The sequence below is a fragment of the Pan troglodytes genome, chromosome 20 (genome assembly GCF_028858775.2).
Source record: "Pan troglodytes isolate AG18354 chromosome 20, NHGRI_mPanTro3-v2.0_pri, whole genome shotgun sequence".
Classification (NCBI taxonomy): domain Eukaryota; kingdom Metazoa; phylum Chordata; class Mammalia; order Primates; family Hominidae; genus Pan; species Pan troglodytes.
In genome coordinates this window covers 40,601,070-40,615,107 of record NC_072418.2, presented here as the reverse complement: position 1 = coordinate 40,615,107, position 14,038 = coordinate 40,601,070, and the positions used below count along the sequence as shown (strand labels likewise).

Here is a 14,038-nt window from a genome sequence, read left to right as displayed (position 1 = left end):
ACCCAGGAGGTAGAGGTTGCAGTGAGCCAACTCACGCCACTGCACTCCAGCCTGGGCGGCAGAGTGCGACTCCGTCTCAAAAAAAAAAAAAAGAAAAGAAAAGAAAGACGGAGAAAGACAGTAGTGGTCTGCAACCTGCTCTCATTGGTGAATGGTAGGGTATATTGGGCGCCAATATTTTGGAGAAGGTGCTGAACAGCTTCGATTCCACTGCTGGGTGGAGGAACACAGAAAGGCCATGGCAGAGGGGACTCCTTCCTTCCCATAAGCGCAAATGGCACTGGCCCTCCTGTGTGCTGGTCTGGAAAGAGAGATAGCTTGGACAAAGACTTGGGAAGGGCAGAGTGAGAGGGAAGAAGCACAGCTAAGGGGAGTGTGAATCCAATGGCACTTTCAAAATTCCTGACCCATAGACAGCATGTAAGACGTTTATTGTTGTTTTAGGTCACTAAGTTTGGGGGACAATTTGTTATTCAACAAGAATACACCTTCCTTTCTGGTCTCCAACACTCCAGACACATTCCCTTAGGGTGTTTGCATTTTTGCATTTGCTGTTCCCTCTGCCTGGAATACAATTTTCTAGACAGTTGCATTATTACATCTCTCATTCCCTTTAGGTCTTAATGCAGAGATCATTTTGAGGGCTTTCCTGGTTACTGCATCTAAAATTTAACTCCCCTCCTATTTCATTTTGCTTCCTGACAATTATCAACATTTCTTTCTGTTTACTGCTTTATCCCCAGATCCTAGAAGTGTCCAGTTCATAGTAAGCACTCAGTATATACTTGTGGATAAATGAATACTTCTGTTTAGTGGAGAACTTCCAGCAAGCACATCTAGAATCTGTGCACTCATGGTGCCCAGCAGCAAGTATGTGGCTTACTTAAACTACTGATCCAACACAGTTGCCATCCTCACTCCTCCCTACTTTCAAATAAGTGTTTCGCTGATGAGGTGGGTAGACTCCAAGATGGCCCCCAATGATCTCTGCTGCCTGGTAGTCTGGAGAGGGAAATTACTCTCATGTATAATTCCTTCTCTTTGAGTATGGCTGGGACCTATGACTTGTTTCTACTAGAATGCAGCAAAGGTGACAAGACGTCATTTCCATAACCCTAACCTCAACCCTAGACCAAGTCAGGGTGCCATCTTGTCAGAAAATGGAAACGTTTTCAAGGCTTCATTCAGTTTGAAATGTTTTCCCCCTTTATTTTGTTTTTCAAATTACAAAAACAATATATGTGAACAAGACAATACAAAGGTATTCAGAAAACTTATTACCCTTCTCCACCAAGGTAACCAATGAATGTTAACACCTTCGTGTGTATTCTTCTACACTTTTCTATGTTCATATAAACATCCACATGCATATATACACACACAGGAGTTTTTACTTTTTTTAAAAATAGAATCGTATACATTATTATGAAATTTTCCCTTTTTACAATGTATACCATGAACATCCCCACAAATTAGCAAAATTCTAGCTCCCCCATCCCCAGCCAAATTTACTAACTCACACATTTGTGGTATCACCCGTGATTCAGTCATTTATGTATTTTTCTTTTTTGGTTTTCCTTTTCCCTACACCCCTGACTCCCCCATAACCTACCTGCATTACCCACCTCCCTCCAAGTCAATGCATACTCTCCTATACTTTTCTTCATGCACATAAAATCAAATAAACATATATAGATACCGTTCATTGCTGATAAACACCTAGAGACATTTTGTTAATGATTTACAAAAATGGAGTCATATTTAACACACTTAATATCTACCTTGCATTTTTCACTCAAGAGAACATTGTGGAATTCCACTAAAGTCCACTAGCATAGTTTTAATTTGTCCACCTTAATGGCTATATTAACATCCTATGGAATGGATACACTATAGTTTTTTCCTTTCTACAATTTCCCAATTCATGGGTATTTACTTTGATTCTAGTGTTTGCTTTGGTTTTGGGGGTTTTTTTGCCATTAAGAACAATTTTTACAATAAATGTCCGTGTTCACATGTTCATCTGTCTTTTATGTATTGGGGCTTTTACTTCTAAGGGAAGATTCTCCAAAGTGACATAAATATTTTAATAATATTAACAGATTTCTTTTCTTTTCTTTTGAGATGGAATCTTTTTGCTCTGTTGCCCAGGTTGGAGTGCAATGGCGCGATCTCGGCTCACTGCAACCTCTGCCTCCTGGGTTCAAGTGATTCTCCTGCCTCAGCCTCCCGAGTAGCTGGGATCACAGGTGCCTGCCACCATGCCCAGCTAATTTTTGTATTTTTAGTAGAGACGGGGTTTCACCATGCTGGCCAGGCTGTTCTCGAACTCCCGACCTCAGACAATTTGCCTGCCTCGGCCTCCCAAAGTGCTAGGATTACAGGTGTGAGCCACCACGCCCAGCCTAAATATTACCAGATTTCTTTCCAAAACAGTAATTTGCATTGTTTTTCAAAATTTATTTCTCCACCAGCAGTGTGTAACATCTTTTGTTCTGATAGCTAAAAATGCTGTTACACAGTGTTATTTGATTTTAACTTTAAATCTGCATCCCCCAGTGACTACTGAGGATAAACATTTTTGGACAGGTCCATTGGCCACTTAGATTTGCTCTTCTCACAACTGTCAACTCACATTCTTTGCCACATTTTGCTATTGGGTTTTTTTCCTGTCCATTTCATGAATGCCTTCTCTCTGATCAGCTTTACAAATATTTCCCCACAATCTATTATCTCTTAAGTTTGCTGATGGCATCTTTTGTCACCCAAAAGATTGTACCAAAAGATTCTACGTAGTCAAATGTTTGTTTCCTTTTTTTTTCCTTTTTCTTTTTTTCTGAGATGGAGTCTTGCTCTGTTGCCCAGGCTGGAGTGCAGTGGTGCAATCTCAGCTCACTTCAACCCCTGCCTTCCAGGTTCAAGTGATTCTCCTGCCTCAGCCTCCCAAGTAGCTGGGACTACAGGCATGTGCCACCACACCCAGCTAATTTTTGTATTTTTAGTGGAGACGGGGTTTCACCATGTTGACCAGACTAGTCTTGAACTCCTAACCTCAGGTGATCCTCCTGCCTCAGCCTCCTAAAGTGTTGGGATTACAGGCATGAGCCACTGCACCCAGCCTTCAACTGCTTATTTCTAAATAGCTTCTGAGTGTCCTGTGTTGGTAAAGTTAATATCTCCCAACTCCTAGATTGTACACATAGGCTCCTTTGATTTTCTTTTAAGAATTCTGTTGCTTTAAAATTTTACGTCTTAAATCCACCCAGAATTTATTTTTGTGCTGTTAATCCAAATTTTCTTCCTTTAAGATTAAAAGGTTCTTGTTCCAGAATTATTTTTAAGTAAACTACTCTTTTCCCCTGTGGTTTCAGATTTCACCTTTTTCACATATGAAAAAGTTCATATATATCGAAGTCTATTTCTGAATTTTCTACTGTGTTCTAATGATGTATTTACCTGTTCCTTTGCCAATACAATATTAATTTCATTAGAATGGCTTCATGTTATCTTCTGGTATCTAGCATGGCATTTTAAAAATTTTTAATTATTATAGATATATAATTGTTGTATATATTTATTGGGTACATGTGATGTTTTTATACATGGTATGATTTTTTTCATATATTTTTCTCAATGACTGTCAAAAAAATCATTGAGATTTAGTGTAATTCCAAAAGAAGTACATATAAATTATGTGTTTCTTGTCAGTATGGAGAACAGCTCTTGATTTTGGTACCCTGTCTTTTTAGAAAAGTTAACTCAAAAAATAGTCTTTTCATTTATTGGTGTACAACCATATCATCAGTAAAAATGGATAGTTTTACCTTTTCTGCTGTTTATACCAATTCATTTCTTTTTATTGCCTTCACTGGAATCTCTAAGACAATATTGAATTCCTAATTTTAAAAAATGGCTTTGGCATAATATATGCTTTGGGGTTTGGGTTAAAAAAAATTTTTTTTAAGAAAAACCTCTTTAAGTGGTTCCCATCTATTACAATGTAAATTAACACATTCTATGAAATGCCTTCTCAGTATCTGTTGAGAGTTCATATGATTCTTCTCCTTTAAACTGTTAATTTGATTGATGTATTTCCTATTAACTGAACTGGTTTGGCATTCTTGGGATGACTCTTACTATGTCACTCTTTGGGTATATGGCTGAATTCTATTTGCTAGTATTTTAACTATAATTTTTGTTTCTATATTCATGAGTAAGACTGGTCTGAAGTTTTCTTTTTTTTTTTTGACGGAGTTTCGCTCTTGTCACCCAGGCTGGATGGCACGATCTTGGCTCACCACAACCTCTACCTCCTGGGTGCAAGCAATTCTCTTGCCTCATGCCTCAACCTCCCAAGTAGCTGGGACTACAGGTGTGTGCCACCACACCCGGCTAATTTTTGTATTTTTAGTAGAGATGGGGTTTCACCATCTCGAACTCCTGACCTCATGATCCACCTGCCTCGGCCTCCCAAAGTGTTGGGATTACAGGCGTGAGCCACCGCACCCAGCACAAGTTTTCTTTTTTTCAACTATGTGTATTTGATTTTGGTGTTAAAATTTATTCTGACTTAATAAAATAAATGAGTACAGTTCATGGATTGTATTATATCCATATAATAAATAACACTGGTATTAATCTTTCTTTAAAAGATAGAACTAAGCATGAACTCTTCTGAGCCTGGAGCATTTTCCCATTATAGATCTTTAATAGCTTTTTTGAGTTTTTCAATGGTAACTATCCTACCAAGTTTTCTACTTCTTATTGCAGTTTTCATAACTTAAGTTTATTAGAAAAGCATCCACCTCCTCTTTTTAAAAAATATGTTGATTAGAGTTGTATGAGGTATCTTTTTATCACTTAAAAAATCATATCGATATCTGTGGTTATGTCTCCTTTCTCATTCTGGATCAGGCAGTCTTACATGGAGGGAAATCTTGAAAAATGTAGATTCCACATGGCCATTTATTTTCTTATATGGATGACATAGCAACTCAGGGAAGCAGACTTCTTTCCAAACATTGAAATAATTAAAACCTTGGGATTTAGTGTCTAGGACACTTGCAAGGAAATTTATATGAAAAAAATGAATATTCTTGAATTAATTTGCAGAGGGATAGAGAGAAAAGAAATTCTCCTTCAGTGGTCTATGCATGAAACATTTCTGAGTTATACAATCTGTATATAGAATAGTGTATCTAGAATAGTGTATCAATGCTACTAATTTGCTACAAGATATTTTAAGCAAGACTAAGAAAATATGAACAGTGTACTGTACACCAGGGTGACACTACATTTTGTCAAATAGTTTACAGTGTTTCATTTACCCAGTATCAGGTTCTTAAACTATTCCTTAGCTTGCATTTTTAATATAAATAACTACATTTTAGTAAAATTTTTGGCCAAATTATCAAAATACATTTAAAAACACTGCTTTATTATTTCTGCAGAGGACAGTAACAACCTCTATAGCCATTTACATGTATTACAAAAAGGTGGAAAAATGTAGCTGGTATAATAAAGTTCTTTTAACAATAGTGGGCCATGTTGTTGTTGTTATTTTTTTGTATTGTTAAGACATCAAAAGACAATGATGATATTTAAAGTGGAAAAGTTTTCTGAATGGCATTCTATATGTTGTGTGACATGTGTCTGATATTCACATTTTATGTTAATTTCACATTTACAACTCCAAAATACAAATAATGCTGATTGTATGGCTCACTGTGGAATATACCAGAGTATGCCTTTAAGTCTCTTCACAGATATTTTGTATTCTGCTGTTATTCCATTTAATACATTTTTAAACGTTTACATGCCAGGGTGACCATGCTTATGTTTCAGAAAGTATTTTCTAGAAAAGTTTGTATCACAATTAGATCATGATTTCCATTATGATACAACACTGTTGTTTGGGCGCGTTGGCTCATGCCTGTAATCCCAACACTTTGGGAGGCCAAGGGCGGGGCGTTGGGGGGGGGATCACGAGGTCAGGAGTTCGAGACCAGCCTAGCCAAAGAGACCAGCCTGACCAACATGGTGAAACCCCATCTCTACTAAAAATACAAAAATTAGCCAGGCGTGGTGGCAGGTGCCTGTAATCCCAGCTACTTGGGAGGCTGAGGCAGGAGAATTGCTTGAACCTGGGAGGCTGAGGTTACAGTGAGCCGAGATAGTGCCATTGCACTCCAGCCTGGGAAACAGAGAATACAACTCAAAATAAATAAATAAATAAAATAAAAACACACTGTTCAAATTCATTAAAATGATAAGATTTCTCCTAAGGATAAATTCCCTACATACCGGCCAGGCGCGGTGGCTCACGCCTGTAATCCCAGCACTTTGGGAGGACAAGGCGGGCAGATCACAAGGTCAGGAGATCGAGACCATCCTGGCTAACATGGTGAAACCCCGTCTCTACTAAAAATACAAAAAAAAATTAGCCAGGCATGGTGGTGGGCACCTGTAGTCCCAGCTACTCGGGAGGCTGAGGTAGGAGAATGGCGTGAACCCGGGAGGCAGAGCTTGCAGTGAGCCAAGATCGCGCCACTGCACTCCAGCCTGGGTGACAAAGCGAGATTCCAACTCAAAAAAATAAAAAATAAAAAATAATTCCCTACATACCATGAAACCAGATATTTTGCTCAAGTATTTCCCACAATTATGAAGTTTTCATTCCTATAGGCATTCTTCCGAGCATGAATTTTCTGATGTCTGCTGAGGTTTGGCTTCTGGTAGAAAGCTTTCCCACATTCATTGCACCCATAGGGCTTCTCTCCTGTGTGAGTTCTCCAATGTTTATTGAGGCATGACTTCTGGCTGAAGGATTTTCCACATTCTCTGCAACGATAGGGTCTTTCTCCTGTGTGCATTTTTCGATGTACATTGAGGTATGACTTCTCACCAAACGATTTCCCGCATTCACTGCAGACAAAGGGTCTCTCTCCTGTGTGTGTTCTCTGATGTTCTGTGCGGTGTGACTTCTGGGTAAAGGCTTTCCCACAAAAAAAACATTCAAAGGGTCTTACCCCAGTGTGAATTCTCTGGTGTTTGATGAGGGTTGACTTATGTGAGAAGGCTTTCCCACAGTCAGTGCAGCCATAAGGCTTCTCCCCAGTGTGACTTCTCTGATGCCTAATGAATTCAGACTTGTAGCAGAAGGCTTTCCCACACTCACTACAGACGTGGGGTTTTTCTGTAGGTGGAACCCTCTTCCGTTTGTACAAGAGAGAATCACTTACTGCTGGTTTATACATAAGTGCCGGGTTCTGGGTGAAAGCTTTCTCACAGTGACTGCAACCCCGGGGCTTTTCTCCATTAGGTCGTCTACCATGATTTATATGCTGAAGCAATTTCCCATAAGCATAACACTCATCTTGCTTTTTTGCACAGTTTCTCTTAAAACCAATCAAGTCTAAATTATGGTTCAAATTCTTTCCACAAGGGTTCCAGTTACTAGGGCTCTGGATTGAAGAAAAAAGATCAGTGCTCAGAAGTGATATTTTCCCAAACTTACTATATTCACAGCTTTTTTCCTTGGGCAATGTTTTCTTGCTTATGGCTGCGCCTTGCCTCAAAAGCATGTCTTGCCGTCTTTTCCTCTGGATATTAACTCGCCAGATGTCTTCTGGAGAAAGTATAGTGAATCATCCTTATGAAACTTCATACTACTTAAGAAATGCTCTCAAAATTTAAAGAGTGCACAGCACACAAATAGAGAACATGAACCATAACCCAAAGCACAAACGCAGGGAAGAGAGTTCTATGAGTAAAGAGGATTCTGAACACTGGCACAAATGGAATTCAATATATCATAGAGTATAGAGACCAATAATTTCAAAGAAAATAGGATATTACAGAGCAGAGGCTGGCAAACTTATTCTTAAGGAGTCAGAAAGTAAAGGCTTTGTGGGCCATATGGTCTCCGTCACAATGACTCAACTCTCCCGCCATACCGTGAAAATATAGACAACATGTAAACATAAGAATGTGGTTGTGTTCTAATAAAATTTTATTCACAAAGCAGGTGGCCAATCGGTAGGCCACAGTTTGCTGATCCCTGTTACAGAAGAAAGAAGGTTAAATGTTATACAGTACCTTGCTATCCAGCATGTGGGTCTTCAAGTGGCAATTTTGGCCTTACTTGGAGCTTGTTAGATGTGCAGAATCTAAGGCACCGCCCCAGACCTACTTAATCAGACTCTGCATTTTAACAAGATGCCCCGGTGACTCCAAACACCTTGGAGCTTAACAAGCACTGGTATAGCAGTCATCCAAGGGAATATCATGTTGGGCTAGTTAGTTACAATATAAACGGTAAAGCACTCTAAGGTGAACCAGATTAAAAAATAAAATCAACAAAGCTAACTAGGACTTAAGCAAGAGTTCTTAACTTGGTAGGCAGAAAACAGGGGCTTGTGAACTTTGATAGAAAAGAAATTACATTTTTGTTTTCACTGAGTTCCAACTACAATTGAACATTTCCTTTGAATATGAATATAAGCAACAAAACACAGTGGTATTAGTGGCTCCTGGGACTTGGTACTAGTTTGTGAATATTGTTATTTTCATGTCACATTATTATGTTTATAATCATCTCTTCTTTGAGATCATGACAGTTATTAGACCTGATGCTAGGCCTCATTAATGTATAAATGAAAAAGTACATCTACTATTATATTGCACATTTTGAAAATATTTTGAAGCTGGGCGCGGTGGCTCACACCTGTAATCCCAGCACTTTGGGAGGCCGAGGCAGGTGCATCATCTGAGGTCAGGAGTTCAAGACCAGCCTGACCAACATGATGAAACCCAGTCCCTACTAAAAATAGAAAATAAGCTGGGCGTGGTGGCACACACCTATAGTCCCAGCTACTCGGGAGGCTGGGGCAGGAGAATCGCTTGAACCCAGGAGGAGGAGGCTGCAGTGAGCTGAGATCATGCCATTGCACTCCAGCCTGGGCGACAGAGTGAAACTCCATCTAAAAAAAAAAAAAAATTTTTTTTTATAACTATTTTCTAGCTTCTTATTTTGATAATTACTGTACTTTAGTCATTTATTTTATAATCTTATGAACGTTATTGTATTTTTATACATAGAAGTGAGGTCTATAGCCTTCAAAAGAATGCCTAAGAAGTCCATGGCACAAAAATAATTAATAACCCCTCACTTAAAGACATTCAGTCATGAGATAATCTGGGTCTCATTTTAGGAGATATCAGTGGAAAATTAAAAGTGGGGCTGGGTGCAGTGGCTCACGCCAGTAATCCCAGCACTTTGGGAGGCTAAGGCGGGTGGATCACGAGGTCAGGAGATCAAGACCAGCCTGGCCAAGATGGTGAAACCCCATCTCTACTAAAAATACAAAAATTAGCCCGGGGTGGTGGCACGTGCCTGTAATCCCAGCTACTCCGGAGGCTGAGGCAGAGAATTGCTTAAACCCAGGAGGCGGAGGTTGCAGTGAGCTGAGATGGCACCACTGCATTCCAGCCTGGGTGACAGAACAAGACTTCATCTGAACAACAACAACAAAAAAAAGTGGAGAAGGACTGGGCATGGTGGCTCATGCCAGTAAATCCAGCACTTTGGGAAGCCAAAGCAGGTGGACTGCTTGAGCCCAGGAGTTTGAGACCAGCCTGAGTGGCACTGCAAAACCCCTTCTCTACAAAAAAAATGAAAATTAGCCAGGTGTGGTAGCGCGTGAATATAATCCCAGTTACTCGGGAGGTTCAGAGGTGGGAGGATCGCTTGAGCCCAGGAGGTCAAGGCTGCAGTGAGCCATGATCATGCCACTGCACTCCAGCCTGGGTGACAGAGTGAGACACTGTCTCAAAAAGAAAAAAAAAAAGCAGAGAGGAAGATTTAAAGCCATTTCTCAGAAGAAAAAAAATCAACAAAACCACACATATGAATGGAACAGTTAGAGTCAGTGGTAAAGGCAGAAGATTCAAAATGACCACACGGTAGCAAAGCCCTGGAATAATAAGCAAGATGAAGTGGTGTGTGTGTGTGCATGTGTGTGTGTGTGTGTGAGTGTGAGTGTGTGTGTGGCAGGGGTAGCAAGGACAAATAAAGATGATTTTAGTTTTTGACACACAAAGAACAGGGTAAGTGCACACCTGTAGTGTAATCCACAGACTGGTTAAATGTGGGGGTGGGCAGTGCAAGGGGGAAAAAAGGGCCCAACATGGCAAAGGGGCTGGTTGTGAGAATCATGTACTCTCAGAATGGGTGAGTTCTTTGAGAGGATTACACCACTGGAAAGAGAACCAAGTTATGGAAAACAGAAAATGCAATTGTTCCTTGGAAGGAAAATGCTGGGTTTGAGCCAGGGAAATAGATAGTAACAGAGTAGCTGGAAAAACGGAGGCTGACTAGATACATTCTTGTGGAATTTGCAGTTATGAAATTTTCAGAAGAGGAGAAGAAAAGAAGAGGAGGGCAACTGATAACCGGGATACCACAGTCTCAGGACAGCTGAAGAGTACAGTTTAATGGAGGAACACACTCCAGAGAGCGCCAGAAGCAGAAGTTCAGAGGCATCCCTAAGAGTGGGCCATCCATCAGCCCTCAGGGTACAATGGATATTGCTGGAATGTCTTACAGAGCTGAAGGGAGAGGGGCAGTGAGTCTGAGGGTTAATCAGCAGTGGTTAAGATGGGCCCAGCTCAGCCATTTCCTTCACACCTCCCCACCCCAACATGGAATTCACTGCTTCCTCTTCTCTGATCCCACAGTCATCTGTCTATGGGAGTGATTTAAATTTGAGCACAGAAATTAGGGAAAGCAGGTAGCTCTGAAGCATTTTATCTGGAAAGTGTCACAACAGAGAATAGGAAGCAGGAACAGGAGAATCATAGAAGCTTTTATTTGTAAGAATACCTGCATGGGAAAGATTCTGGAGAGAGATGGACCAAGCACATAAGGGCAGAGGTGCAATCAAGTAGAGCCGAGAAAAACACTCAGATATGGGCGGTGGGATTGCATGGAGGTTGAAGAGTCATTAATGTGGCTGAAGCTCTCGGAGGACTGTCAAGGCTTTTAAGAGAAGAATGCTGAACAAAATTCCAAAGGTGCCAGCCTCCTTCAGTACCCTTTTTGCTAGATTTATCACACTTACCCCAACAGTGGCAGCCCGGGCATGCTGCCTCACCAATCCATGGTGCTTCTTCCTGCTCCAGCCTGAGGATCACATCTGGTTTGGTGCCTTCATAACCTGTTCCGGGGAAATTGATGCAGGTCTTGGGCTGAGCTCCTTGGTCTTCAGGGCCTCTCAGGCAGCTTTAAAGGCTGCACAATAGATGTTATACTTGGGAGGGGACTAAACACACACCTTGTCCAGAACCAAATGGGATTAGTAATCCAGGACCACGGAAACTCAAGCCACACCCACTGAGGCAGCAGCACAAGGTAAGAATGCATTCTGTGCTGCCAGAATGCTGAGGTTCAAATCCTGACTCTGCTATCTACTAGCTGGGTGACTCTGGGCAAGTTACTTCACCTCTCTGTACCTCAATTTCCAAATGTGTAAAAAAGTGGTACTAATAGTAACTACCTCATAAGGCTTTTATGAGAATGAAATGAGTTAATATTTTTAAAGTGGCTAAAACAATTTCTGGCACATAGAAAGTGCTAGATAATTATTAAATAAATATTTCAGAAGTTCTAGAGTACTTCCGTTGCTTTTTTTTAATTTTTATTTTTTGAGACAGTTTCGCTCTTGTTGCCCAGGCTAGAGTGCAATGGTGCAATATCGGCTCACTGCAACCTCTGCCTCCCGGGTTCAAGCAATTCTCCTGCCTTAGCCTCCTGAGTAGCTGGGATTACAGGCGCCCGCCACCACACCTGGATAATATTTGTATTTTTAGTAGAGATGGGGTTTCAGGATTTCACCATGCTGGCCAGGCAGGTTTCAAACTCCTGACCTCAGGTGATCCACCTGCCTTGGCCTCCCAAAGTACTCCAGTTGCTTTTAGCAACTGAGAAAGGAAAGGTGGTCATTCGAACATAATCTGCATTGTATGGTGAGGATGTTCTTACCCACTGAGACGAGGTTGCTATAGGTTTCCAGCATCACATCCCGGTACAGGGCCCTCTGAGCAGGACTCAGCTGGTGCCACTCCTCTTGGGTGAAGCCCACAACCACATCTTTGAATGACACAGGTATCTGTTGAAACAAAAATGACATTGAGTCATGTCGAAAAAAAATGTTTGTGCAGGGCCAGGCATGGTGGCTCATGCCTATAATCCCGTGCACTTTGGGAGGCCAAGGTGGGAGGATCAGGAGTTCAAGATCAGCCTGGCAAATGTGGTGAAACCCCGTCTATACTAAAAATACAAAAATTCGCCAGGCATGGTGGTGCACACTTGTAATCCCAGCTACTTGGGAGGCTGAGGTGGGAGAATCACTTGAATCTAAGAGACGGAGGTTGCAGTGAGCCGAGATCGCACCACTACACTGCAGCCTGGGCTAGAGCAGGAGTCCATCTCAAAAAAAACAAACAAAAAAAAATTTGTGCAAGAGATGGTGCTGATTTTTATAATGTTTATAAGTTAGAGCTTATTATCTATCTGGAAGGCCTTTTATATTCTTGGCTTTGTGTTATATATGGTGGGGAAAACGAAAATCACATTGGAAGCTATGTACCATTGCCATCCATACTTTGAGTCAACAAACATTGAAGACCCACTGTGTGTTGCTGGGGTCACAGTCATAGATGGGTCCTGACCTCAAGGAGCTCACTGTCTGGCACAGAGACAGCAACATGTAAAGCCATCAGGGTAAAAATGTCACAAGAGCTGTGATGGCAGGACATCTAGGCTATGGCATACACAGAAGCGAATGGTCTGTTAAATTTTTCAGGGTCTGGTTAGGCTTCAGAGCCCAGGGATATGGAAAGCTGAGTCTCCTCCGCAGGAAGATGGAAAACTGCATTCTACGCAGGGGAGCAGTGGGAACAAAGGCCGGGGGGCAAAACGGTGATTTTAGGGGTGGCAAGTTACTTAGTAACAAGAGAAAATTATGCAGAGGTCGGCCGGCAATGAAATGATGGACTTTAGGGCCGGGCGCGGTGGCTCACCCCTGTAATCCCAGCACTTTGGGAGGCCGAGGTGGGTGGATCACCTGAGGTCAGGTGTTCGAGACCAGCCTGGCCAACATGGTGAAACCCCGTCTGTACTAAAAATAGAAAAATTATCTGGGCGTGGTGGCGGGCGCCTGTAGTCCCAGCTACTCAGGAGGCTGAGGCAGGAGAATCTCTAGAACCCAGGAGGCAGAGGTTGCAGTGAGCTGAGATTGTGCCACTGCACTCCAGCCTAGAGGACAGGGTGAGACTCTGACTCAAACAAACAAACAAAAAAAAATGATGGACTTTAGGACAATGGAAACTCTATCCAAGAAGTGTATACAGAAAGTATATTCTAGAAGGCATGAGGTGAGCTTCTTGCATTCTATGTGAAGTGGTATAATGATAACTCTAAATAAACTGTGAAAAGTAAGATATATATTGTATCCCTGAAGTAACCACTAAAATCATAATGTGAGGTGTGCCTGATCTAAATAAACAGAATTCTGAAAAATGTTCCATTCATGCACACTAGCACAACAAAAGAGAGGAAAGAAGAAATAGAGGAACAAAAGAGTAGATGGGATAAACAGAAAACAGACACTAAAATGACAGATACAAATCCAACCATACCAATAATGTAATTTAATAAACATTAAATGTAATGTAATTTAATATAAATTGTGGGGAAAAGAAAGAGAGATCAGATTGTTACTGTGTCTGTGTAGAAAGAAGTAGACATAGGAGACTCCATTTTGTTCTGTACTAAGAAAAATTCTTCTGCCTTGAGATGCTGTTAATCTATAACCTTACCCCCAACCCCGTGCTCTCTGAGACATGTGCTGTGTCAACTCAGGGTTAAATGGATTAAGGGCTGTGCAGGATGTGCTTTGTTAAACAGATGCTTGAAGGCAGCATGCTCCTTAAGAGTCATCACCACTCCCTAATCTCAAGTACCCGGGACACAAACACT

General features: G+C 41.2%; 1 protein-coding gene across 6 annotated transcripts in view; it reads right to left on the bottom strand.

Moving 5' to 3' along the window:
• Positions 1–1,183: 1,183 nt before the first annotated feature.
• ZNF793 (zinc finger protein 793) overlaps positions 1,184–14,038 on the bottom strand; it is a 44,621-nt gene continuing 31,766 nt past the window's right edge. For 4 of the 6 annotated variants that reach the window (XM_063800087.1, XM_063800088.1, XM_063800089.1 and 1 more), the window contains 3 exons: positions 12,041–12,167; positions 11,121–11,216; positions 6,561–7,627 (listed from right to left, as the gene is read on the bottom strand). In XM_063800087.1, the coding sequence (XP_063656157.1) occupies positions 6,645–7,627; positions 11,121–11,216; positions 12,041–12,167 (1,206 nt within the window). In that variant the 3' untranslated portion in view covers positions 6,561–6,644. Of the gene's footprint in view, positions 2,173–6,560; positions 7,628–11,120; positions 11,217–12,040; positions 12,168–14,038 lie in introns of those variants that run through there. The other 2 variants (XR_010153429.1, NM_001251860.4) reach the window with 2 other exon arrangements.